The 26,108-nt window shown below is 38.6% G+C and overlaps 1 protein-coding gene and 4 non-coding genes across 6 annotated transcripts in view; 1 reads left to right on the forward strand and 4 right to left on the reverse strand.

Annotated features, from left to right (window-relative positions):
• Window positions 1–305: 305 nt before the first annotated feature.
• TRNAA-AGC lies at window positions 306–378 on the reverse strand. Its single transcript has one exon. It is a non-coding gene; the product is annotated as a tRNA-Ala (tRNA).
• A 122-nt stretch (window positions 379–500) lies between these two features.
• Window positions 501–589, reverse strand: TRNAY-GUA. The gene is given in 2 exon segments: window positions 501–536; window positions 553–589. It is a non-coding gene; the product is annotated as a tRNA-Tyr (tRNA).
• Window positions 590–1,078: 489 nt separating this feature from the next.
• Window positions 1,079–1,172, reverse strand: TRNAY-GUA. Its single transcript has 2 exons — window positions 1,136–1,172; window positions 1,079–1,114 (listed from the first exon to the last, which is right to left on the reverse strand). It is a non-coding gene; the product is annotated as a tRNA-Tyr (tRNA).
• A 351-nt stretch (window positions 1,173–1,523) lies between these two features.
• TRNAR-ACG lies at window positions 1,524–1,596 on the forward strand. The gene has a single exon. It is a non-coding gene; the product is annotated as a tRNA-Arg (tRNA).
• A 13,416-nt stretch (window positions 1,597–15,012) lies between these two features.
• Window positions 15,013–26,108, reverse strand: part of DNAJC5B (DnaJ heat shock protein family (Hsp40) member C5 beta) — a 59,284-nt gene continuing 48,188 nt past the window's right edge. For both annotated transcript variants that reach the window (XM_045560581.1, XM_045560582.1), the window contains one exon: window positions 15,013–15,208. In XM_045560581.1, the coding sequence (XP_045416537.1) occupies window positions 15,114–15,208 (95 nt within the window). In that variant the 3' untranslated portion in view covers window positions 15,013–15,113. The remainder of the gene's footprint in view (window positions 15,209–26,108) is intronic.

Below are 26,108 nucleotides of genomic sequence, written 5' to 3' on the forward strand. Positions count from 1 at the left end.
CTCAGACGGGCCCCTGGAAATGCAGGCATCAATCACAAATCACAAGGGAGGCTTAGGGACAACAAATGTGACTGCCATTTGTGAAATAAAAATAACCAACTTAGTTAATTTCCCAAAGTAAATGGGTCTAAGACTTTAAAATTAGGAAGATAAACAGCTAGAACCCAACATCCCGTGTGCGGGAAGTTTTACGGAGCGGTAACCTGGGGCTCGCCCTACTCTTCCCCCGCCTGACGTCCTAACGTTTAGCTCTGGTTCGGGCTGAGAGAATCGAAAGAAAAACCACGCTGGACAAGGAAGAAAACTGGAGGATGCGGGCATCGATCCCGCTACCTCTCGCATGCTAAGCGAGCGCTCTACCATTTGAGCTAATCCCCCACCGCTGGGCACGGCTGCTGATCTGTTCCTCTAGAGAAGGGTCAGAGCACCGCGACGTGAAGATAGATTTTTCTAGGTCATACTTCGCGGCTGAAGACAAAGTGACAAAATAGACACACCTCTCCTTCGAGCCGGAATCGAACCAGCGACCTAAGGATGGCCACGGGGACGCGCCTACAGTCCTCCGCTCTACCAGCTGAGCTATCGAAGGGAGCGGGCGGGGAGCCCAGGTGCCAGCTTATCCCTCCGCACTGTGTCATCTACTAGGCTTCGTGTGACTTGTGCTGTGTTCTTTTCCGGGTTCCCAGGTTTCTGGAGCACAAGATCCCTCTTCCCACGGGCTTCACGCGGCCGAAGCGAGCCCTGGGGTCGCTGACGATGCCCGGGGCTCTGAGGAGAAGATCTCCGCTGGCCGCACGGCGTTCGTCGCCTCCTGTGTGACTTGGGGGCCCGGGAAATGCCATAGACGGCTGAGGCACAAGCGGAAGCCGGTGCCCCGGCGGAGCGCACACACTTGCGCTGGGAACCTGCCCCGGCGCGTACCCTCTGGGGAACTGAAAAGGACTTCACCCGCGGGATGCCACAGGCCCACACTGCAGCGAGAGCGCGAGACCTTCCAAGTGCTGGTTACCAGTAATTGGAGTGGCGCCCTGTGGAGAAGGCCATAAATCGTCGGAAACTGGGAAAAAACACACTCGTGTCCTTCGAGCCGGAATCGAACCAGCGACCTAAGGATGTCTCCCGCTGAGGAATACAGCTACAGTCCTCCGCTCTACCAGCTGAGCTATCGAAGGGACACGGGACACCTTTCGTGCCTCCTGAGATTCAACGCATAATAACCAGAATGTGCACCCGATCGGCCGGAGTGTCTACTGAGCATGCGCCGGGGGACTGAGCGTGCGGCGGCGTGTTGTACGCGTGCGCAGAAAGGCAGCCCTGCTCTGGCTCGCGAGCCTGACTGACCCGGGAAATGACCCCAGCCTGCGCGTCCAACACCCGCGGTGCCAAGACTTCGCGACTCCCCCGCCACCCTCGCCTGCCTGTGGTACTTTTCCTTCGTAGTCCGCGTTGTTTCCTGAGGTGACTATCGGGGGTGGTCTCACCAAGCTGTAATCAAAATGGCCTCGGGAACGGGCCCGTGTGAGGGGCCAGTGGCGCAATGGATAACGCGTCTGACTACGGATCAGAAGATTGTAGGTTCGACTCCTGCCTGGCTCGATCTTTTTGTCACTTGGGTTTGTAAAACCGGATGTCATTATTCCCCTTGGGGTCCCCAAATGCCCACACTTTACGTTCCTGCAGTGTGGGTCCGGGGAGCCTTCCGCAGCCGCTGCCCGCGCGGTGACCCGACGCCGCCCGCCCGAAGGCCGGGCTGGGAAGGCGCGCGAGGAGCCCGCGGTCCCTGCAGACAGGGCTGGTTTGACCGCGGCTTGATTCGTAGGCTCCTGAAAATTATTTTAAGACGTTACAGTCACTAAATTACTAGAGAGTCACCCCACCCACCCCCTACAACGCAATACAAAGAGAGGGAAGAAAATTAAGATTATTTAAAATTATCTTTTTGATCCGATTCCTAGTTTACATTTAATTGTAACAAAGATATTCACTCCGGATAGGCCTGTCATCCTGCTTGTCTGCCTATTTTTGTAGGCAGAGAGGGCGAATAAATTGTTAATGATTTGGGGTGATGCTCCCACACTCCGTGCCCCTCTGCAGTTGTTAGCACCGCGTGAAAACCTTCAAACGACTTGGGTTCTGCCCTTACCCATCTTTAACCAAGACTGCATAATGTTGGTTTGAGCAAACTGAGTTTTCTGTGTTCAAGTTATTATGTTAATCTTATTTGCGGAAGGGAGTTTGGAATTATTTCTTAAATCTCCCTGATAAAATAGCAATGCCCAAAAGTGAAAGCTTTGATAAAATGTTAAGTTAGGAAAGAGAAAAACCGAAGTTAGGGAAAAAGAAAGGACTAAATTTTTAAGTGGGAAAGCAGCTTCCTTAAGCCTGCACAAACATGGTCAAAAGAAGCTAAAATTTTAGAGGGGAGCAAACAGACTATTTGAACAAAATAATGGTGGGTTTTGTTTCTTAGTGAACATTTTGCCATTTTTTCATGTAACAGGCTGATATATCTTTAAAGTTATATAACATTTCTGAGAGTTAAAAAAAAAATAGATCTTCAGGGGAAGTTGAGATGTGTTTCACCCCTCTGCCCAAGTTCATGGACAGAACCATGTAAGTTAGGCTAAGAGTAAAGAGCCTCCCTCTTATTCCTACCTTCTCTCTATTTTGCAATGGTGGCAAGCAAGGCATTTATTGTCTGGAAGAGGTCACATTCATTGCCATCATTGCATTTTGGCAGAAACCTGGGCCTCTGGTGCACCCTCTTCCTGGACAGCCAAACTTTCTGGAGTAACACATTCCAAGGGGGCCAAGACTATGATTTCTGACCTTCTTACTTGTCAGTGACAGAAAATCATAAGAGCTAATGTAAGCTAGAGAGACATTTATTATAATGATATAGGAGTGTCCTCAGGAATGTAACTAGACTTCCTTAAGGTTTCTTGTTGAGTACCTCTTGGCTCCTCTCTCTGCTCCTCTAGCACACACAGTTGGAAACACGGTGCTGCCCCTACCCTACAAGTTCCTGAGCTTTATCCCTCATAGTGCATCACCCAAAGACTCACTTCTCTTTCTCAGGCCTGACTGCAAAACTCTCCATTATTCTGGCCTCCAATTTAGGTGCTCACGCCCTATGTCCAGAGATCAGGATTATATGGATGGTTGGGCACATATAATTGCATCTCCTCCGTCCCAGGAGTTCAGTGAAAAGATAATAACGATATACAAAAAGAAAAAGTCTATTATAACATGGAAAACTACAATAGGTACAATCAGCAAACCAGAGATTTTAAATAATTTCTGGGAGATGGAAGTCAAATGAGATTGTATGGACGTATAGGTCCCATATGGAAAAAAAACCACAGCTCAAAAGACCATTCTGCAAGCTAGCAGAGACAGAACCATTCTCCCTGTGGAGCTCCCAAGAGGCTCCAGGCACAGAGGCAGCAGCAAAGAGGTTAGTTACCCACAGCACTGTGCAGCTGCTGCTGAATTTGTTCCCAGTTAGAGCCCCCTGGAGAACTGCTGAAGCAAACTAATTTGCCTGGGGAGAGTCTGTAGGGTGCTGTAGGGGTAGGAAGTGAGGCAGAGTAGAGCCTAGTAATAGACATGGTGAGAACAGGAAGGCCAGCCCACCCCACTCTCAGAGTGAGTCCCTCCTTGAGTTGGCAGTTTGGGGAATCCTGGCCAGCATGACTTATGGACCCATGCACTGTAAGTGAAAAAGCCTGATTGTCCTCAGGATCCAGGCATTTTATGGATATGAATCAATGTAGCCCTTCATTTAGGAGTATGGACAAATGTTTAACAGACATTTGAGAGGAAACAGCAATGAAAATTTTAAAAAGCAAGTCCAAGATGAGCAAATTAAATAAATGACCCAGGAGGAAACAGAGATAATGCATAGAATAGAACTAATTTTTTTAAATTCTTAGTGATACCCTCAGGGACATCTAAGAGAGTACTACAGCCCTGAAAACCAGAACACGATGATTTAAAAGGAGCAACTAGAGAATGATAGAGTTCTTGAAAACTAAAAGTGTGATTGCTAAGATGAAAAATAACATATTGGTCATGGCCGAAGATCAAATATGAAGATACAGAAGATAAAATGGAAAATACTTCCCAGGACACCAGACCACAAAAGCAAAAAATACAAAAATAAAAGCATGGATGATAAATCCAGAAGACTCAAAAAACATCTAATAAAGAGTTTCTGAAAGGGAAAACAGAGACAATTCTGGGGAAGGAATGGAAGAAAGACATTGGTGATCAGATGGAAAGGGCTATCCAAGTTAGGATGAATGAAAAACAACCATGCCTCGACACAGCCTAGTAAAATTTAATTTTGAGGATAAAGGTGAAACCCTAAAAGCTTTCAGAGATTGGGGGAAACAAAACAAAACATTAATACAAACAGAAAGCAGGCTAGCTACAAAGAAATAAGAATTCAATTATGATCAGACTTTTTGTTAGCAATATTGGTTGTTAGAAGACAGTAGAGCAAGGCCTCCAAAGTTCTACAGGGAAATAATGTTGAACCTAGGGTTGTATACCCAATCAAAGTAACAATCACATATGAGGACAAATAGTTCACACTTGTAAGGCCTCATAAAGTTTAAACCCATGATTCCTTTCTGAAAGAAATAAAACATACATAAACATTATTTGAAGATGTTACACCAGTTGAGTTCTCCAAGAAGCTGAAGGTGAAATAGAACACAAAATTTTATGGTGGAGTAACATGTGAATGGAAAAGGAGGGCACTGGATTTAGTAGGGGAAGCCATCAGACACTGATGCAGACCTGACGAAGTCTCTGCCGGCTCTTTTGGTAGCTCTAGAGCAAAGATTTCCTTTTCAAGGGGTCTGAAGCTGGGCAGAAATGGCTGGGCCTTAGTACCACTGCCTTGCTCATCACTGGCCAGAGGCTGCTTACCTCAATTGGAAATCTGAGGTGGACAATGAATGAGTTAGCACCTGTGGGTTGTTAGGTAACCATGCTCCTTGCAGCTGGGCAGTGAGTTCTTTCTTGAAAGGCAATGTAGCTGCATAGCTCTGTGTCTGCCCCACAGGCACTTCAGCAAAACACAGTAAGACTCCAAGAAGGAGGAGTACATAGGATTTAAGAAAAAAGGGAAGCAACCCAGGAATTCAATGAAAATAAAATCTCAGGTTGACAGTGATACAACAGGCCAAGAAAGCAATCAGGACAAATTAGGGAGGGAAAAAAAACAAAAACGGTCAGAGGACTCTGGGAAGATTATCTTTCAAAAAGAAGTGGATTCTTTTATAATAGTAATGTGATTAAGGACCTGGAAGACCTTAGAAATCTGATAAAGGCACATAGCATTTTTCTCAAAAAGACGGAACAAAGATAATTATGAATTTCTAAAAAATACAAAAAGTTTTATTTAAAAAAAACAGTGTTCTAATATAAAGCAAACTGACATATGGCACAATTTTGGGAAATTGATGGCATATGTTGTGGGCTGAATTGTGTCATGTCACTATCCTTATGCTGCAGCGTTTACCCCCAGCACCTCAGAATGTGACTGTATTCAGAGATAGGGTCTTTAAAGAGGCAAAGTAAAAATAAGGTCATTAGGGTGGGCCCTGTCCAATACAACTGGTATCCCTATAAGAAGAGGAGATTAGGGCACAGAGGGAGATGGCAGGGAGGAGATAGCCATCTGCAAGCTGAGGAGAGAAGTCTCAGGAGAAACCAAACCTGCCACCACCTTGAACTTTGGCTTCTAGCCTCCGTAACAGTAAGAAAATAAATTTCTGTTGTTTAAAGCCACCTAGTCTATGGTATTTTGTTATGACAGCTCTAGTAAACTAAACTATATGGCAATGGTGAAGAAAAAGAAATTTACTTTCTTTTTTGCATTCTTTGACATTGTTACCTTTTTGTTTAACTTAATGTATATTATTTCGTATAGCATGTGTGGGTCAGATAGTCCCATAATTGTCATCTAATTATAGACAACATCTAATAAAAATTGCTTAAAAATTAAGGAACTGATGCCCAAAGATGTGAAATGACTTAAGTCATAACAAAATGCCATAGACTAAGGTAACAGATTTGAGCAGTGGCTGATAGCACCTCAGACCTCCTGAGTCACAGCAGGGACCCTTTCCTGTGGCACTGCTTGGTCTCCTTGTCCCCAGTTGGACACTTGGGTTAAGGAAACTGGACTGATGGCTGCTACTCTGGGAGGAAGGAGGTTGAAAGGCAGATCTGATGCTAGTATGGTCAGACAACAACCACGACATTCTGGGGGTAGCAAAGTGTTCCATTTATTAAGGGGAATCATCTTCTCACTTCTAAAACTCAGAGGCCAAATTACCCAAATTTGTTAACAATAGTGCTCCAAGGAAGTGTGTCAGGACTTAATGAGATGTGAAGAAAAAAGCCATTGTTCAACTTGAAAAATTATACCTTAGACATATGCACATTAAAGAGCTTTCAAGTTCTTCCTCTCAGTTGAAGAAACCGTTCTCTGGATCAGGAAACTCTACCCAGAAAGGTTAAATAATCTGTTCAGGAAGACCATCCAGGTTAGGGAAGCAGGGCTGAACTCAGGTTTACTGACTCGACATCATGGCTATCTCTAAATATGTATTGTCTCCAAGAAGGGTATTTGTGAGAAACCACAGAGATAATGTTTACAAGACCAGAAAGGGAAACATTCTGGGGGAATTCCAGGGGAGACACACTTGATTCCCATTATTCATGTAATTAGGTTCTATAAAGTCATTTTGAACACTGATTTAGTAAATGCTGAGCCATCTCTCCCAGGGAGAATACAGGGTTAGATCCCTGCAAGCCTCAGGTTATAATGTTTTCATCACCTGATGAATACATAACTTTGTTTTATGCATGTTGAAGGACACTTTATTTAATACAGTTGACCCCTGGACAACACAGGTTTGAACTGTGAGGGTCCACTTATATGTGGATTTTTCCAATAAATACATTGGAAAATTTTGGGGAAATTTTTGACAATTTAAAAAATTTGCAGATCAACTGAGTAGCTTAGAAATACTGAAAAAAATAAGAAAAAGTTAGGTATGTCATGAATGCGTAAAATATATGTAGATACTATTTTATCATTTGCTACCATAAAATATACACAAATCTGTTATTAAAAAGTTAAAATTGGGAGGAGGGGATGGAGGTATGACTACATGATGAGTGCCAGGCGCACTGTCTGGAGAATGAGAACGGATGCGCTTGGGACTCTGACTCGGGGGGATGGGCAGGACATGGACAATGTATATGACCTAAACTTATGTACCCCCATGATGAGCTGAAATAAAAAAAATAAATAAATAAATAAAAATAAAAAGTTAAAATTTATTAAAACTTACCCAAACACAGACTGTGCATGGTGCCATGCACAGTGGAGAGAATTGTAAACAAACATACAGATGTAGTATTAAATCATAGCTACGTAAAATTAACTGTAGTACATATTACTACAGATAATTTTGTAGCTACCTCCTGTTGCTATTGCGGTAAGCTCAAGTGTTGCAAGTATCCACTTAAAATGCTGTGGGACACTAATCATGTCCAAATGAGCAGTTTCTCTCTCCAGTAAATTGTGTATCACAGTAAAAAGTGATTGCTCATGGTTCTCAAGGATTTTTCATCCTGTTTAGTGCAATATCATAACTCTGAATAACACCATGGGACCCATACACACTGCCACTAGTAATGCTGGAAGTGATCCCAAGAAGCATAGAAAAGTCATGACATTACAAAAAAAAGTTGAATTGCTTGGTATGTACTGTAGACTGAGGTCTGCAGCTGCGGCTGCCCACCATTTCAAGATAGATGAATCCAACATAAGGATTATAAAACAAGAAAAGGAAATTTGTGAAGCTGTCACTACAGCTACACCAGCAGGCACAAAAACCTTGCACTTTTGGGGAAATACCTTTTTATCTTGTATTGAAAATGCAGCCTTTATTTGGATATAGAATTACTATAAGAAAGGCATACCTATAGACTAATACGATTTGGGATAAACCAAAGTCAGTACATGACAACTTAAAGCAAAAGGAAGGTAAAGAACCTAAAGCTAGAGGATTTAATGCCAGCAAAGGATGGTTTGATAATTTTAGAAAGAGATTTGGCCTAAAGAGGGTCAAAATAACAGGAGAGGCTGGCCGCAATGTCTCATGCCTGTAATCCGATGCTTTGGGAAACTGAAGCAGGAGAATCGCTTGAGGCCAGGAATTCAAGACCAGCCTAGGCAACATAAGGAAACTCCCACCTCTACAAAAAAATAAAAAATACAAAATTAGCCAGGGTGGCGCCTGTAGTCCCAGTTACTTGGGAGGTAGAGGTGGGAGGGTCACTTGAGCCCAGGAGTTGGAGGTTAGAGTGAGCTGTGATTGGGCCACTGCACTCCAGCCTGGGAGACAGAGTGAGACCCTGTCTCTAAAAAGATAAAAAATAAAACCTTAGGAGAAGCACCTTCTCCTGACCAAGAGGTAACAGATGAGTTCCCAGATGCTGTTAAGAAAACCATTGAAGAGAAAGGGTATCTACCTGAACAGGTTTTTTAATACAGACAAAAGTGCCCTATTCTGAAACAAAATGACGCAAAGGACATTTATTAATAAGGAAGTCAGCACCAGGATTTAAGGCAGGAAGGAACAGGTTAACTCCACTGTTTTGTGCAAATGCAGTTGAGTTTATGATCAAGACTGTTTTTATCTGTAAAACTGCTAAACCCTGAGCCATCAAGGAAAAAAGATAAACACCAGCTGCTTGTCTTTTGGTTGTACAGCAAGAAGGCTTCGAGAATGAGAACACTTTTTCTGGATTGATTCCATAGATGCTTTGCCGCTAAACTCAGAAAGTACCTTGCTAGGAAAGGACGGCCTTTTAAAATTCTTTTGATATTGAAAAGTGCCCCTGGACACCCAGAATCCCATGAGTTCAACACCAAAGGCAACAAAGTGATCTACCTGCCCCCAGACACAATGTCTCTATTTCAGCCTCTAGATCGTGTCATAGGACCTTTAAGGCCCATTACACACGATACTCTGTGGAAAGGATTGTCGACAATATGGAAGAGAATCCCAGAAGGGTACATCATGAAAGCCTGGAAGGATTACATCATCGAAGATGCCATCATTTGTTATTTTAAAAAGGCTGTGAGAACCATCAAACCAAAAACAATAAATTCCTGCTGGAAAAAACTGTACAGATGTTGCACATGACTTCCCTGGATTTATAACAGAGCCAATTGAGGAAGTCACAAAAGTGATTGTGGATGTGGCAAAAAAGGTAGGAGGTGATGGGTTTCAAGATATAGATCTTGGAAAAATTCAAGAGAAGACCAGAGAAATTAACACAAGATGACTTGATGGAGATGAATGCCTCCAAACCAGTGCCAGACAATAATGAAGACATAGAAGAAGCAGTGCTGGAAAACAAGTTGACATTAGACAACCTTGCAGAAGTGTTCTGATAATTCAGGACTGCTTTTGACTCCTTTTACGACGTGGACCTTTCTATGGTATGGGAACTGAAACCAAAGTAAATGGTAGGAGAAGGATTGGTACTGTGGAGAAACATTTTTAGAAAAGTGAGAAAACAAAATAGTCAGACAGAAACCACAATGTATTCACATAAAGTTACACTGAGCGTGCCTGCTCTCTCTTGCCTCCCCTTCCACCGCCCCCACCTATTCTGCCTCCCCTGAGACAGCAAGACCAACCCCTCCTCTTTCTCCTCCTCCTCAGCCTACTCAACGTGAAGACAAAGAGAATGAAGACCTTTATAATGATCCACTTCTACGTAATGAACAGTAAATATATTTTCTCTTCCTTATGGTTTTCTTAGTAGCATTTTCTTTTCTCTAGCTTACTTTATTGTAAGAATACAGTATATAATATAGTATGTATACAATATGTGTTAATCAGCTGTGTATGTTATCAGTAAGGCTTCCAGTCAACAGTAGGCTATTAGTAGTTAAGTTTTGGGAGACTCAGAAGTTATACATGGATTTTTGATTGTGCAGGGGGTCAGTGCCCCCAGCCCCTGCACTGTTCAAGGGTCAACTGTATATACTGTTGGTTGATTAACATTGCACTCACTGCCAATAGCACTGTAACTCGTGCCTGAAGAAAGCTTATCTAACAAACGTGTTTTCTTCCTAACACATTCTTGAGCTTAGGAACACTAGACAGCACTTCAGCACTGTGCTTGGGGGCCATTTTAAACAGCAAAATCACCAAAAAAACCCACAATAAACAATTAAAAAAACAAGGCACAAATATGTGAAAAGAAAATATGGCACTAAGTAAACCATGGAAAGGACATGGTGAGGGGAAGAGGAGGGATGATAGAGGAAGTCTTCGAATTTGTTCTGGAGGAAGTCACAGGGAGTTAAGAAGGGAGATTACTTAGAGGAATCTCCTTGAGCTACAAAGGGCAGTTGAAGAGGAAGGTAGATAATAAAGGGAGTGACAGGAGTGAGCATATTCTCTTGAAAATAAGAGAACTCTGGGAAGGAGCTGGCAGGGAGTGGGGAGGTGGACAGCGTGAGTTGTTGGAAACACAGGATCATCCTGCAATAGTGCAGCTGTTAACATCGTGGCCTCTGGACCAGCCTGCTCCACTCCCAACCAGCTGGGTGATCTTGGCCAAGTTACTTGACCTTTCTGTGTTCTAGTTTCTTAGTCTAAAAAATGGGGAATGATGATGGTGCTAGTACTTGTCTCATAGATTGTTGTATTAAGTGAATCAGCATAAAACTCTTAGGGCAGTGTCTGGTACTAAACACTACAGCTATTGGTTATTATTCTTCATTGGGAAGATTTATTAATATTTTTAAGAAAGAATGAATCGTCTTTTACAAATACCAGTAAATGCACCTATGATCCTAAAAGCCAACACTTTCAAATCCTCTATTTTGGGGGACAGGATGTGGTAAGAAGAGGTAAGAGAGAAAGCCAAGAAATGCAGAACATAAGCAGGGAAGCGAACTATCTTATTTTCTATTAAAACTTTACCCTCTTACTCAGGATAATATGTATCTTTCATGTTTTGGTAGCTAAAAATTTAATTTCTTAGTGTGTTACACATTGATTTAAAAAATAACTTCCATGCCAAATACAGTAAACTTCAAAATGAAAGCATTTTATATAAAACTATTATGCTAATAAGTTAATCAATGAACAGACTTAGTTTTTTTCATTGCCTGATGGCTTTCATTTATTACTTTTAAACCTAGGTTAGCTTTAAAATATTGCTTTCTGCAATTATAATACAATATAATACATTTCTGCAATTATAATACATAATCCCTAAATGGCAGTTTAATAACTACTTAATATATATATGCCTAAATGAATCATTTTAAAATTTTTAACAAAATGTTAAATGAAAATCTGCACTAAAAAATTTCCCCCAATTATTCTTCACCAGAAAAGAAAATGTGTTATATATGAAAACTTTGAGAAAAGAAGATGAATCTGGACAACATCTCAGGAGTGGAGATACTGGGGTATCAGAGCAGATTGCTCAAAAGTAAAGGAAAAAAGCCCTTGCTAGCTAGGATTCCCTCTTCCTGGCTCTGGGAACAAGGATGTGCCTGGTGGGCTCTCAGGCATTGGGGAAGCTGATGATCTGCTTTTCAACTACTAGAAGGCTCAGTTGGCAGCCCAGTGGTGAGCAGGATATATTATCAGATGTCCTATAATTGCTGATTTGATTCTAGGAATTTAGTTTTGCTTCTTGGGGACAGCCCTGGAACAGAAAGACAATTCCAGAAAGTTGTATCACACTTACCCATTCATTTGGCACTGAGCATGTTTAGGTCTTTTTTTTTAGAGAAAGGCTTTTCCCAGAAATGGCCTATGTTGTGAAAATTAATCAATTAATCAACAGGTATTAATATTTATTAGTTTCCTACTTTGTTTTTAGCAGTGTGGGGAATACAGATGTAAACTCTGATTCTAAGATGTAGTTCTGAAAATCACTTCTAATTGGAGTCATCTACAACTTGGAAATGGCTTTGTTTTACAAAACCCAGTCATACAGGACTTAATTTCTAGCCATTTATAGTCTAGGGTTGCTCAGGAATTATATAGAGATGAGTGTTACCTAGGTTCTTAGGAGGGCTGCAGGCTGGAAAAACAGGTTCTGGAAATCAGGACATGCACATCTTGGCAGGCCATTATCTTGCCCATCACAGAGATCACATAGCCTTAGTTGGAACCCTCTGTGTAAGTCACAAAATCAGGCAGTGCACTACCAGGTGAGTCCATTTCCAGTCTAGGCCATGGCAAATGTGTTTTAGCCTATGTACCATTTGAAATATAGAAACAGAATGTCATTTATTCTCAAATAATTAAGATTTATGTACTTTGGTATAGAAAAATGCGTATGTAATTTTTTCTATTATGTTCTAATGTAAAAAAACAGGACAATAAATGGATGACTCATGAAACCTTATGAGACATCTCCCACTCTGGTAGCATGGTGCCCAGGATTAGGTAGGGAGCCCCTGAAGTGTGCTGTTCATCCCGCCCTGCAGGACCACTGCTGGGGCTCATGGTCAGCATACCCCTTCTTGAGGCTTCTCTGCTAAGATGCTTGTGGGCTCAGAATGATTGCAGGTGATTCTGGATAGCAGCGCCTTTTGGCCCCACAAGATCCTTATGCAGCTTCTCCTCAGATGAAGAGTTGATCCTTGTTTCCCCGTAGCTGAAGGGGCGTTCTGCAGAACTCATTCCCTCATTCACAGGCATCCATGTGCTTGCATTTGCTGCACATCATTGTAACCAGAAACTAGCACTTTGTGAAGAACATTGGCCAGAATCCATCTAGCAATTTGATTCTACCATCTGATTCTGATTCTGATTTTAATTCATGCCCTGTTCTCATTTTAACCACTCTTGGACCAGCTGCCTGGGCAAGCTGGGAGTGGAAGTAAAAAATTCCATGTGAGAAAGGAAAATGAGGTCTAGGAAAGAAAGAGAAGGTGAGCTTTGTGATTTGTAAGTTGCTATTCAAAATAGTCCTGACCTTTTGCTTAAAGAGACCACAGAAAGGAAATGTAGTGGCTCAAATTATGCACAGTCTGGGCTATTTATCCTAGTGTTTCCTCTAAATGGAAAGCATTTGTTCATTGAGTAGGGTTCCGAGCACTTGTTGGTTACTGGGGCCATTAATACTGCATATCTTCAAAGGTCTTGTTGGGTGAGAGAGTTTATATGCTTCAGAAATCACATTACATTTGTCTGTATTTGTCAACATATACAAATTCATGTAAAACCACCTTACATTTGTTAAACACTTGACTTTTCAAAATGCTTTCACCTCTGCTGTTTTATCTGGTCATATAGCAATTCAGAAGGTAGTCAGGACAAGTATGACCACAGAATCATAGATTAGCCATTGTTTTCTCATCCCACTTGGTCACAGGGCTAGTTAGCAAGAGGTCAGATTAAACCAGGACTCTTAACTTTCAAACCACGGCTCTTTCTACTTTATTATGCAGGAAAAAAATTCCAGTAACTCAAGAGTTAGAACAGAATTTTAATGACTTCAGAACTGTCAGAGCTATAACACTAATTCTCACTTACAATATATATTTAGCAGCAATTGACTATAATTTTGTGGTGGGGGGAATAAGAAACAAATGGCATTTCATGCAATATTATATAAAAACATAACATCTTGAAAAATGTAATATTATATAAAGAAGTAAGAAAGACCTAGATAAAACAAACACTTTTGCTGCTGTACTATTTTAGAAATAGCACATGGTTTCCACCACATGATGAATATAAGAATCAAGCAAATGCAGAGACCACCTCTAAGCTTAAATTGCCCAACATGTACAGAGTTGAGCGATTTCTGGTCAATACAATTAACTCCACCAAAAATGGGGTGATATGCCTTTAAATTTAAATGTAGACTACAGGATTTAGAATCCTTACCTCATGTGTATTTTTCCCTTAGTCTGGAGAATCTGGGCCAATTATACAAAAATTAGTTTACTAAAAAATGATAACACATTGGGGCTGGTTCAGGCTCAGAATGATTTTCTGGGTCATTTATAAGATTTAACCAGGTTGAAGAGTTTATTTATTTATTTATTTTCGTTTTGCTTTTAAGCTACAGCTGCTGGAAGGGGATGTTTTGTTTTGTTTTTCAAGACAGAGTCTTGCTTTGTCTCCTGGGAGTGCAGGGATGTCATCATAGCTCACTGCAACCTCAAACTCCCCGGCTCAACCTATCCTCCTGCTTCAGCCTCCAAGCAGCTGGGACTACAGGTGCACGCCACCACACCTGGCTAATTTTTTCTATTTTTGGTAGAGATGGGGTCTTGCTATTACTCAGGCTGGTCTCACTCCTGAGCTCAAGCAATCCTCCCGCCTTGGCCTCCCAAAGTGCTAGGATTACAGGCGTGAGGCACCACTCCCAGCCTTGTTTTGTTTTTAAGCCAACCAAAAAGTACACACAAAACTTGTTTCTTCCTGGTTTTACTTGTCAGTTTTCAGTAAATGCCAATTTTTAATGTTCCAAAAATATACTTTAAAATAATGTGATTTGTCTTTTTAAAACCTAACCATCTCTTCCTGCCTCCTAAAATACTTCTGTAACCTTATTGAATATTGACAGGGAAAAGGCTAATCACACACACAAAATTCTTTGTAAATTCTCCTGTGTGTTGGGTAATGATGTTCATGGTAGATATGAACACTGCATTTAGCTAAAGGGATGAAAAGTGGCTTCTGTTTTGCAATGCGACTTTGGTCTGTGAGGAATCAGGTCTGGCTCACAGAAAGGGCTGGCTCATACAGGCTGTCCAGTGCCACTGTCTTACCTCATGCAAAGAGCATAAAATAACTCCTCAGGCCTTTATTCGTCAAAGTTGAATGTGTTTCATTAGGAATTCTACTCAGAGAGAAAGTCTGCATACTGAGAAAATTATGTAGCAATCATTTTTCCCTTACCTAAAAACACAATACAAATATGGAAAAGTTCACAGCATTTTATGCCCCACACGCTCCCCCATGACCACCTGGAGATGTGGCTGAACCGAGGGGAGGTCCTGTGGACTCTCCGTGGGATCACTATCAAGAGTCTGTGCAGTAGCATCGAGGTTCTTCTCTGATCAGCTGTGTTTTCTCATTTGCATTTGAAGGCTGGAGAACAACTGGAAAGTCCGCATCTAAAAATAAACAAAGCAAAACAATAAACACCCTCTTATCATGTTATAGTTCTTTTAATGGGGCAAGTGATAGGTATTTTTGTTGAAATTATGTCTGACAAATCAATTCAATTTATCAGATATTAATATGCCAACCTTTTTAAGGACTTCAAAAGGGTGGAGGCACTGCCTTCATTCTTCATTCAAGTTCTGTCAGTTACGTAATTATAAAACCAAAGCACTAAACCCAGCTTTCACCTTGAGGGCACTTGTTGAACCTGGTGAACTTGAACTTTAGATTTCACCATCTTGTGGAGATAGAGACAGGACTACCACATATGGTTGTACAGGTTGGACACTGCACAATTACAGGGGGCACCTTTCATATAGACTACACAGTATGTCTAGGTTAAAGGTGTAGTTTATGTGAAAGATGCCCCTTCAAATTCTGTAGTGTGCAGCTGTATGTGTGGCCCTTGTTGGGAGAAAAGTCAAAACTGAGGGCTTATTTAGGTAGAGAGTGTAATAGGAAGCTCCTCACATGAAGCTAATGCCCAAAATAGTTATGCTCTCTCTAAAATCACTATGCCTCTAAATCTACAAGGAGATTTGTTAGTCTTAAATTTTGGTGCTGAGTTGAGGGAGCTATCCTAAAAATGTTTAATGGCAAGCCAATGAACACACAAGTTGACAGACCAAGTTTTCAGTACTTGTGTGTTCTAAGAAACCTCAAGATGATAATTTAGTTTAAAGTGGTGCAATGTAAGATGTACTCCCAGGTACCTAGCAGAAGTGAATGACCTTATCCTCAAACTAGGCCTCAAAGAATCACTATAAGATTGCAAAAAACATATGCTAATAGTAAAAACAAATAGAGATAGAAAGATAGGAGAAAAAGTGATTACACTTAGAAACAATGCACAGTGAGGTACAACAGAAATAACAGAAGTCCAAATCAGACCCAGAAAGACTTCAAATACTGCACTTATCAGACACAAATACAAAAGAATTACATGTTTTTAAAGTTATCAAATAGATCTTGAAATTGATAAAAATAAAACTTTTAGAGATTAAAACATGAAATTTCAAAAAACTTCATGGAAAGATTTAATAGCTAAAGAAAGAATTAGTGAAGTAGAAGACAAGTCTCAAGAAACTATCCAGCATGTAACACGGAGACAAAGAGAAAATATGAAAGAGGTTAAAAGACATGAAGAACAGAGTAATAAGATCTGATTTATATCTAACTTGACTTTCAGAAAAAAATGAATAAAAAGAAGAGAGGCAATATTTGAATATTTGATGGGTGAAAATTTTCTAGAATTGATGAAAGACACCAATACACAAATCCAAGAACTAGTTAGCATAAATTAAAAAGAAACTCATATTTAAAACATCTTAGTGACATTGAAGAACATGAAAGACTAAATAGTTTTAAAAACAATCTTACTTCTCAGTAGCCAATATGGAAGCTTAAAAAAAACTATGGAATTATATCTTCAATATGCTAAAAGAAGATAACCTAGATTTGTTGACAGATCGTCTTATTGAGTTACATTCCTTTTTCAAAAGGCTATCATATACAGGTATTTTTAGACAATAAAAACAAATTTTGTCACCAGCAGATCCAATTACAAAGACATAATTCAGGCAGAAAGGCAGTGTTATCAGATGGAATATTTGAGCTGTAAAAAGAAATGATTGGCAAAGAAAGTGGAAAATATGTGAATAAAACCAAACAATTATTGACTATATAAAGCAATGACAAAAATTTATGAGGTTTAAAATTGAGAAAAATCTAGAATACAATAGTGTGTAAGTCAAAAAGGGGATGATCAGAGCTATACTGTTATAAAATTCTTGTATTGTTCAAGAGGAAGGTAGAGATAAGAAATAACTTTAAGCTTTGATAAACTGTGTGCTTGATAAATTTCTAGGGTAACTCTAAAAGCATAGAACAGAGAATATCATTTCCAAATCAGAGGAGAGAAAAAAATGAAATAAGAAAAAGAAAATACTCTATAAAAAAAAGAAAAAAGAGGAACATAAAAAATATGTCAATTTAAATTGATAATTATAATGATAAAAATATTAACAGAAAACATGTATATAGCACTTTTTGTGTGCCCAGCACTGTTATTAGCATTTTATTAACTCAGTAGTTATAATAGTGCTATGAGGTAGGGTTATTATGCCCATTTTAAAGATGAGGAAACTGAAGCACAGACTGTGTAACTAGTCCAAGGTTGATATTCAAACCTAGACAGTATTTCTCAGAGTGTGTTCTTTAAAAACTATTTTTATACTGTCTCTCACAAAAAGTAAGTTAGAAAAAAAATCAAAATATATCATTTATTATAATAAATGCAAATGGTTTGATATTCTGTTCAGAAGAAAAATATTATCAGCCTGAATCTTAAAAACCCCAGCTATGTGCTGTTTACAAAAGAAACATCAAAAAATATGATAAGGAGTAGAGATTAAAGGATGAAAACACATTTACCACACACACTCTAACGAAAAGAAAGCTAACGTAACTATATAACAGACAAAATAAAATATAAGACAAAAAGCATTGCTAGAGATAATAATTACATGTTCAAGTCACAAGTAGCTATAAAAATTCTAAACTTATATACACTAAAAACATAGCCTCAAGATATATAAAGCAAAAATTGACAGAACTTTATAAAGAAACAGAAAAATCCATCATTGCGGTGGAAGATGACTGCTTCACTCAGTAACTGAAAGCAAGCAAAAAAGTATTTAACCATATGAAGAACTTGAAAAGTACCGTGTCATGGACTGAATTGTGTCTCCCTCAAAATTCCTATGTTGAAGTCCTAAATCCCAGTACCTCAGAATGTGACCATATTTGGAGACAGGGTCTTTAAAGAGGTAATAAAGTTAAAATGAAGTCATTAGAGTGAGCCCTAATCCAGTAGGACTGGTGTCATTATAAAAAGAGATTTGGAAACACCACATGAAGTCACAGGGTGACCAGCTATAAGACAAGAAGAGAGGTCTCAGAAACCAACCCTGCTACCTTGATCTCTGACTTCTAGTCTCCAGAACTGTGAGAGAATAAATTTCTGTTTAAACTATCCAGTCTGTGATACTTTTTTTGGCAGCCCTAGCAAGCTAACACATATAATAAATTACCTTTATTTGCTAGGCATATATGGAACAAGAACCTAACAAATGCAGAATGCATTGTTTTGAAGCAATGTAGAACATTTGTAAAAATTGACTAAGTTCTAGGCTGTAAAGCAAGTCTGAAGACATTTCAACGTATTGGAATCATACCACTGACATTCTCTGATCAAAGAGCAATTAGATGCAAACAACAAAAAGAAACCGGGAAAACACACGCAGTTTAAAAATTAAGATACACACAGGCCTAATTTATAGACCAAAGAAAAAAATCATAATAGAAATCAGAAGATATTTAGAACTCAGATGATAAGAACAATATAAGAACATGTATGTTTGCATGTTTCTCTGTGTGTGTGTCTGAAGCTAAAGTGTAACTTATAGGAAAATTTATAGTCTTTAATACTTAATATAAGAAAAGGGCTGAAAATTAAGAAGTATAAAAATTAAAAAATTAGAAAATGAATAATAGAATAAATTGAGAAATAATAAAGAACAGAAACTAAGTAGAAACAAATATAAAAGAGAAAAAAAGTTGTTTATTTGAGAACACTGATAAATTGTCAAACATCTGGTGAGAATGGTTAAAGAAAGAGACAGTGGAAATGCCAATATAAGGAATGAAAAATGGGTCAATGATGTAGATACTATAGAAGTACAAAAATATGAGAAAAATTTGAAGAATCCATTTTTTTGAAAGAAGAAAGGAAACCTGAATGGTTTATAAACATTAAATTAATCAAATTAATAATTTAAAATTTGCACAATCACACATTAGCCCAGAAAGTTCTGCAAAACCCTGTAGAAAGAATCCCAATATTACACAAATGTTTCAAGAAAAGTAAAGAAAGAAGGAATACTTCCTAATTTATTTCATGAGGCATAATCTTGATACCAAGCCCAGTAACAAAGTTTGAGAAAGAAAAATTATAGGCTGCTTTCATTCATTAACATTGTTACAAACATCTAAAACAAAATATTAGCTAATTCATTTCATCAAAGAATAAAATAGTTAATACATCATTACGGCACTGGGTTTAATGATCTCAGGAATGCAAGTTTGTTTAAACGTTGCAAAATCAATTCATATAATTCTTCATCATAATAGATTAAAGGAGAAAAATCATAATGATCTTAACTGATGAAAAAAGTATTTGATAAACTTTCACACTCATGATAAAATAAAGTTCTAACAAAATAAGAATAGAGGACAACTTTGTTAACCTGATTGAAAACCTACAGCAAACCTAACAACTATGATGCAACCTTGAAAGCAACTTCTCGTCAACATTTTACTAGTAGCCTTAGCAAACACAGAAAGGCAACAAAAAGGGAAAAAAATGACAAGGGATGAAAATGAAAAAAATCAAAACTATCACTACTCACAGAAAATATAAACAGTTATGTAGAAATCCTAAAGAATTTACAAATAAACAATTGGACATGGTAAGAGTTTAGCTAGTTTCTTAGATTCAAAATGAATGTTTTTAAAAAGTGCATTTCTATATACCAAAAAACCAAGCAGAAATCTAATATATATATAATTTATTGATTGATAATAAGTGGTAAAGTATTCAAGAATAAATGTAACCAAAATATATAAGATATATCTTTAGTGAAAGCCCATGAAGAAGACCTAAATAAACAGAGAGATATACCACATCACATATTAGAAAACTCAAATTCTTGAAGATGTCAGTTCTACCTAATTGATCTGTAGAGTCACTGCAATTCTAACCCAGATCTCAAAAAGTTTTGCTTAAAGAACTTATATTAAAGAATTTGACAAAGCTGATTCTGAAATTTATATAGAAAAGCAAAAGGCCAAGTATGCATGACTCGCTTGAAGAACAAGTGAGGAGGACTTGCCTAAACAGATATTGGGACTAGGCCTGATATTGCATACAGATATTAATGGAGAACACGACCAATGGACCAGAACAGAAAGCCCAGCAACTACTCCATATAGCTATAGAAACTCAATGAATATCAAACCAATATTAGAAATCAACGTGCTGGGACACATTGTTTTCTATCTGGAAAAAAAATGAAATTCGAACCCTACATCATACCACATGTAAAAGTCAATTCCAGGTGATTAAACACTTACATGTGAAAGTGCAAAACTATAAAATTTTTAGAAGAGTGTATAGGAGAACACATTTATATCCTTGAGATGAGAAAGGATTTCTTAATCAAAACACAAAAATCTCTAAACATAAAGGCAAAATTGAAAGTTTGTCTACATTAAAATTAAGAACTGTGGTTCATCAATAGATACCATAAAGAGTGAAACACCAAGTCACAAACTGGAAGAATTTTTCTTTTTTGAGATGAGTTCTCAGTGTTTTTCCCAGGCTGGTCTTGAACTCCTGGGCTCAAGCATTCCTTCTGCCTCAGCCTCCTGAGTAGCTGAGATTATAGGCGCACTCCACTGCATCCGCATAAGAAGAATATATTTTAAACAAGCATAATCAGTGAAGAATTAATACCTAGGATATTTTAAAAATCACTAATGAAAGGGTAGATAATATAATTAAAAACTTGCAAAAGATCTGAATGGGCATTTCATAGAAGGAGAAACTCAAATGACCAATAAGCATATGAAAAGATGTTCAACCTTCCTAGTAATCAAGGAGATAAAAATAGAACCACAATGATATACCACTTCCCACCCACCAGATGGGTACACATTTACAGTCTGGTGATGTCAAGTGTTGGCAAGGATGTGGGACAACAGGAACTCTTGTTAACTGTTACTGGGAATGTAAATTAGTGCAATAATTTTGTAGAACTACTTAGTCTTATCTATTAAGTTGTGGATGTACATATCCTTTGACTAAGGAATTCCACTCCTGTGTATATACCTAGAAAAACCCTAGCATACGTGCACCAAGAGATACGTACAAGAGCATTCATGACAGCACTGTTTGTAATGGCAAAGAAGTGGAAACTACTCAAATGTCCATCAACAGCAGAATGGATAAACAATGGGATGTTCTCCCAGAATATTACACAACAGTGAAAATAAATGAATGACAGTCAGTCACAATGTGAATGAATCTTGGAGATATAATGTTGAGTGGGAAAAAAAGCAAGTTGAAGAAAGATAATTATGAAGTATAAGTCCATTCATTTAAAGTTCAAAAATATGCAAAACCAAGCGATAGATATACCAATTAGGAATGTAAATACATAGCTGTAATACTAAAAAGAATAGTAAGAAATCATTATAAGCGATTTAAGATAATTACTTCTTAGAAGGGAAAAGCAAACAAGGAAGTCTAAAGGTAATGGTAATATTCTTTTTCTGAGGTAGAAAGTCAGGGCATATTTATTTGTATCTATTTAATACTTAATAAAAACAATAACAGATAAAAGAGGTAAGAGAATTACCCCAAAGCCTCAACCAGTAACTAACAGAGTTGGGGCTCGACATGGCATTGTCCGACTCCACAGTCCTCTGTCTCAGCCCTGGCAGTACCGCTCTCCAGGTGGCGGTGTAAAAGGTGATAGGTCCCTTTCCCAGCTCTGTGACGCCTCCCCTTAGCCCTGTGGGATCCTCCACTCCCTGCCATGGAAGAATTTGTAGGGAACAAAGAACCCTCTCCTTTTCTGAAGGAAGCACATTCAGGAATCGTTTCTTTCTCTAGTCAAATCTTGGCTTACCTTTCCCTCTACTATTTTTCTTTTAATTGAGGTGAGATTCACTTAAAATTAACCATTTTAAAGTGACAATTCAGGGGCATTTGGTATATTCACAATGTATAAGTGTATAATTCACCACCTCTATCTAGTCGAAAAACATTTTCATCGCCCCAAAGGAAACCTGGCACCCACCAAGAGTTGCTCCCTGTTGCCTTCTTCCCCCCCGGGCCCTGGAAACCCCCAAACTATATGCTTTCTGCATCTGTGGATTTACCAATGCTGAGTGTTTTACATGAACAGAATCATACGATATTTGTCCTTTTGTGCCTGACTTCTTTCACTTAACACAATGTTCCCAGGTTCATCCACATTGTAACATGTAGCAGTACTTCGTTCCTGTTTTTATGGCTGAATAATATTTCCCATCTCCTCTACTTGTTTGCACTTTTCTCCACACAGTGTCTTGGATCCTTTCCCCGTTTTCTGAGTTAATCCTACTGGTCTTGCTCTTCTCCAGCAGATTCCAGCTCTTCCACTTATCACATTTCATTTTGATGGTTTGATCCCTTGTCTAAGCTTATCTCAGTTTAGGTTTCTTTGCAAATACAGTCTTTGCACAACTTCTGCTTCATTCAATTACTTGGTAAAACTATTGAATAAAACAGCCCAATATGACTACACCTGCCCTGCCTGACATGTAGGACACCATTTGCTGTCTTATTCACAAGGACATAGGGAAAGACTGTGCCAAATGCTCTGCTTGTTTTAAGATTCACCCCTTCTAGAGTTCTCCATCTCCATAATCCCCTACTCCTTAACTCCTCAATTCTTCAAATCTTCTGCTTTAAATGGCACTAGCTATCCTCACCTGCATCCAGGTGAGGCCCCCTAGTGTTCGCTTTCACAGCCCCTATGCGTCTCCTTTGGTGGGCTTATTGTACCTGTAAATTAACTAGCTCTTTGTATAGGTATCTGCTTAATATTTGTTTCCCCATCTCCTCTGCTGGGTTGTAAGGTCCGAGATACCGGGAACCATGTCTTTATTTTATCCAGCCCCTTGCATAGCATTAGGCAAATATTAAGTGATCAATAAAAGTTTGCTGTTGAACAACTATCTCAATAAACTTTGGCAGCCAAAAATCAAAGAAACCTCAGATCTACTTTGAGCTGCTTTTTGGGGAGCTTTCTGAGCTGACTCACCTGTCGTACTGCCTGGCCCAAGGCCTTGATAATTTTTACTTGATATTTTTATGTAAAGAAGAAATAAAGTGTTCTGGACTAGTTGCAAGCATTATTTTCTGTGCATTATTTTTAGAAATCTGTTCCTTTTGATCAGAGGGAAAGGGGTAGGAAGGAGATTGAATGGGGAGTGGCAAAAAGAGGAAGGATAAATTTAATCTCTTCCTTGGTGCCCTTTTTCTGGGCAGTAAGATGTGATGAATGCTGAACAGCAAATGTAATAAATGTCTCAATATCTTGGCCAAGAGAAAGAGTCTAATTACAAGCCATATGGCCTTTTCAGCTCAGTGGTTGTGAATGTGTTTGGGTTTTATCCAGGTGAGCTGCAAGAACAATCAAGCAGTCAACAGATTTTTTTGTGCACTGAATCCCACATTTTTAGATCCAAGGTCAACACTATAAAATCTCCTTCTCCTTTAGATACTTTATTCCCCCCTCCTCCAAAAAAATACAATGGGAAAACCATGACTCCACAGAAATTTTTAGGGTGTAGCTAGGAATTTTGGTTGAATTTTATTCCACTGCCTTCAGCTGGGAAGAAACATTGAATTTAGCTCTTGTATTTTCAGTTTCCTTTGCCAGGGTGTTCAGAGGTAACTGGTAACAACTCCGGCTCTTTCTTCTATACCTTGTTACACTGTCACACATACACATGTGCACACACACTCACGCAACACACACATACACTGTCTCATGGAACAAGGTTCTACCTTAAGAGGGCTTTACAGGCTATAGGTTCTATCTCAAGATGGTCTATAAAGTTCTCTTAGCTAGCACAATTTGGATTTTGCTGTGGCCTTCCGCTAACAGAGGAGGAGTACAGTATAGGGTCTAAATGAGCTTGTTTAAACACACTACTCAAAATCTCACAAAGTAGAACTTCTAATTTGTGAACATGTGAAAGTAAGGGAAATAACCTGGTACCCATTACCTTTTACCTTTCATGTTTTAAAAAATGGGGTAAGGGCTCCTCTAAGACACTCTCTCTTTTCCACTTAATCTTGATTGAGTCATAAGAACAATAGAATTCCCCTGTGTTCCTAGCATCCCACGGGAAGTATATCATTATTTTGAGAAAGAGATGGGAATCTGTCTACAGGTTCCGTAGCTACCAGTGAATACTGAAGATACCACTGTTTGAACTTCACTCCTTTTACTTCTTAAGGGTAGAAGCTGGATTATGTCCTTTGATAAAATTGAAAGAAACACAAAAACCCAAACAAATCTCTCCCCTCTGCTACCAAATCCCACCCAGACCACCACTGCTGAACAGAGATTGGTACCAGGTTATACCATCAAAAGGTATCTTAGACCTTAGCTAAGGTCAAGGACTAGGCATGTTTGAAATATATAACAGAATAAAAAAATATAAACAGAATAACAAATATGCAAGAAGAAACCTTACATATATAAAATTAGAATTGTTAAAACTATCTCAAGGCAGGTGAAAAATTTCCAATGGTCTTTTATAAGTCAGTTAGTAAAAAATGATTTGATATTTCAAATTGGAATTTTTATAAATTAAGAAACATTTATAATGTCCTATAACATGTTCTGAAAAGTGAGATTTGAGGTGTTTAGTCCCTGAATTCAAATTATACATGCAGTTTTCTACTTAACCCCTGTTCTTTCCTCTTATTTGTTATTCTAGCAAGGTATAAGAACACAAAGGGTTAAGCAGCTATTACTTTTATTCTGGAGGGAGGATTGCCTCATATTAATTTTGCTATACTTTGTGTCTTGGTATTTCTGGGTAAAAGACAGAGAGAATAATAGAAGAAAGAACTGCTAACCATGCTTCTTTAAAATCAGTGTTCATGTATGAAAAATAAATTTCCAGTTGGAATCTTCATATAGTGGCCAAATCTCTAAGCACAGTATGATCTGTAACATAGCATTTAGATGGATAATTAATAGAAAGCCCTGGCTCCATCTACTCTTCCCCACCCCATCCTGTCACATCTCAATAAGCTTCCCTCCCCCCAACCCGCCACCAACCAAAAGCAGAGTATTACGCTCTGGTGACATTTTGTCTTAGTCCTTGCGAGTAAGTATTGGCTCCTCTGTTTTTATAAATATCCTTATGTAATATAGATTTTGAAATGTAAATGTAAAGATATATAATAATTCCTCCAAAGAAAAATTTCTACTGACAAAAGTCATCAAGCTTGAAATCCAGATTTATAGTCCACATAGGGAAGTACCCTCAGCACAGGCTATATAATTTGCAAAACTCAGTGCAAAGTGAAAATGTGATATACTTTATTCAAAAATTAAACATTTTAAGACAGTGACAACAGAGCAGTAAACGAACTGCTAGAAATCAAGAAAAAGAAATAAAAGGCATACAGATTGGAATGGAAGAAGTAAAACTGTTCCTATTCGCAGATGACATGATTGTCTACATAGAAAATCCCAAGGAACTCACACACACACAAATCCAAACTACTAAGTGACCTTAGCAAAGAGACAGGGTACAAAGATACAAAGCCAATATACAAAGGTAATTGTAAATACCTGCAATGAACAATTGGAAACAAAATTTAAAACCAATGCTATGTGTAATAGCTCCCCCCAAAATGAAATATTTAAGTATCCATCTAACCAAACATACAGCAGCTCTGTACGCTGAAAACCACAAAACACTCATGGAATAAATCAAATGAGACCTAGATAAATGGAGATACATGATGTGTTCATGGATTGGAATATTCAACATAGTAAAGATGTCAGTTCTTTCCAAACTGATCCACAAATTTAATGCAGTTCCAATAAAAATCTCAGCAGTATTTTTCTGTAGATCTAGACAACCTGATTATAAAATTTACATAAATTTTATATAAAGGCAAAGATACTAGAATAGCTAAAACAATTTTGAAAA

The sequence above is a fragment of the Lemur catta genome, chromosome 9 (assembly GCF_020740605.2).
Source record: "Lemur catta isolate mLemCat1 chromosome 9, mLemCat1.pri, whole genome shotgun sequence".
NCBI lineage: Eukaryota > Metazoa > Chordata > Mammalia > Primates > Lemuridae > Lemur > Lemur catta.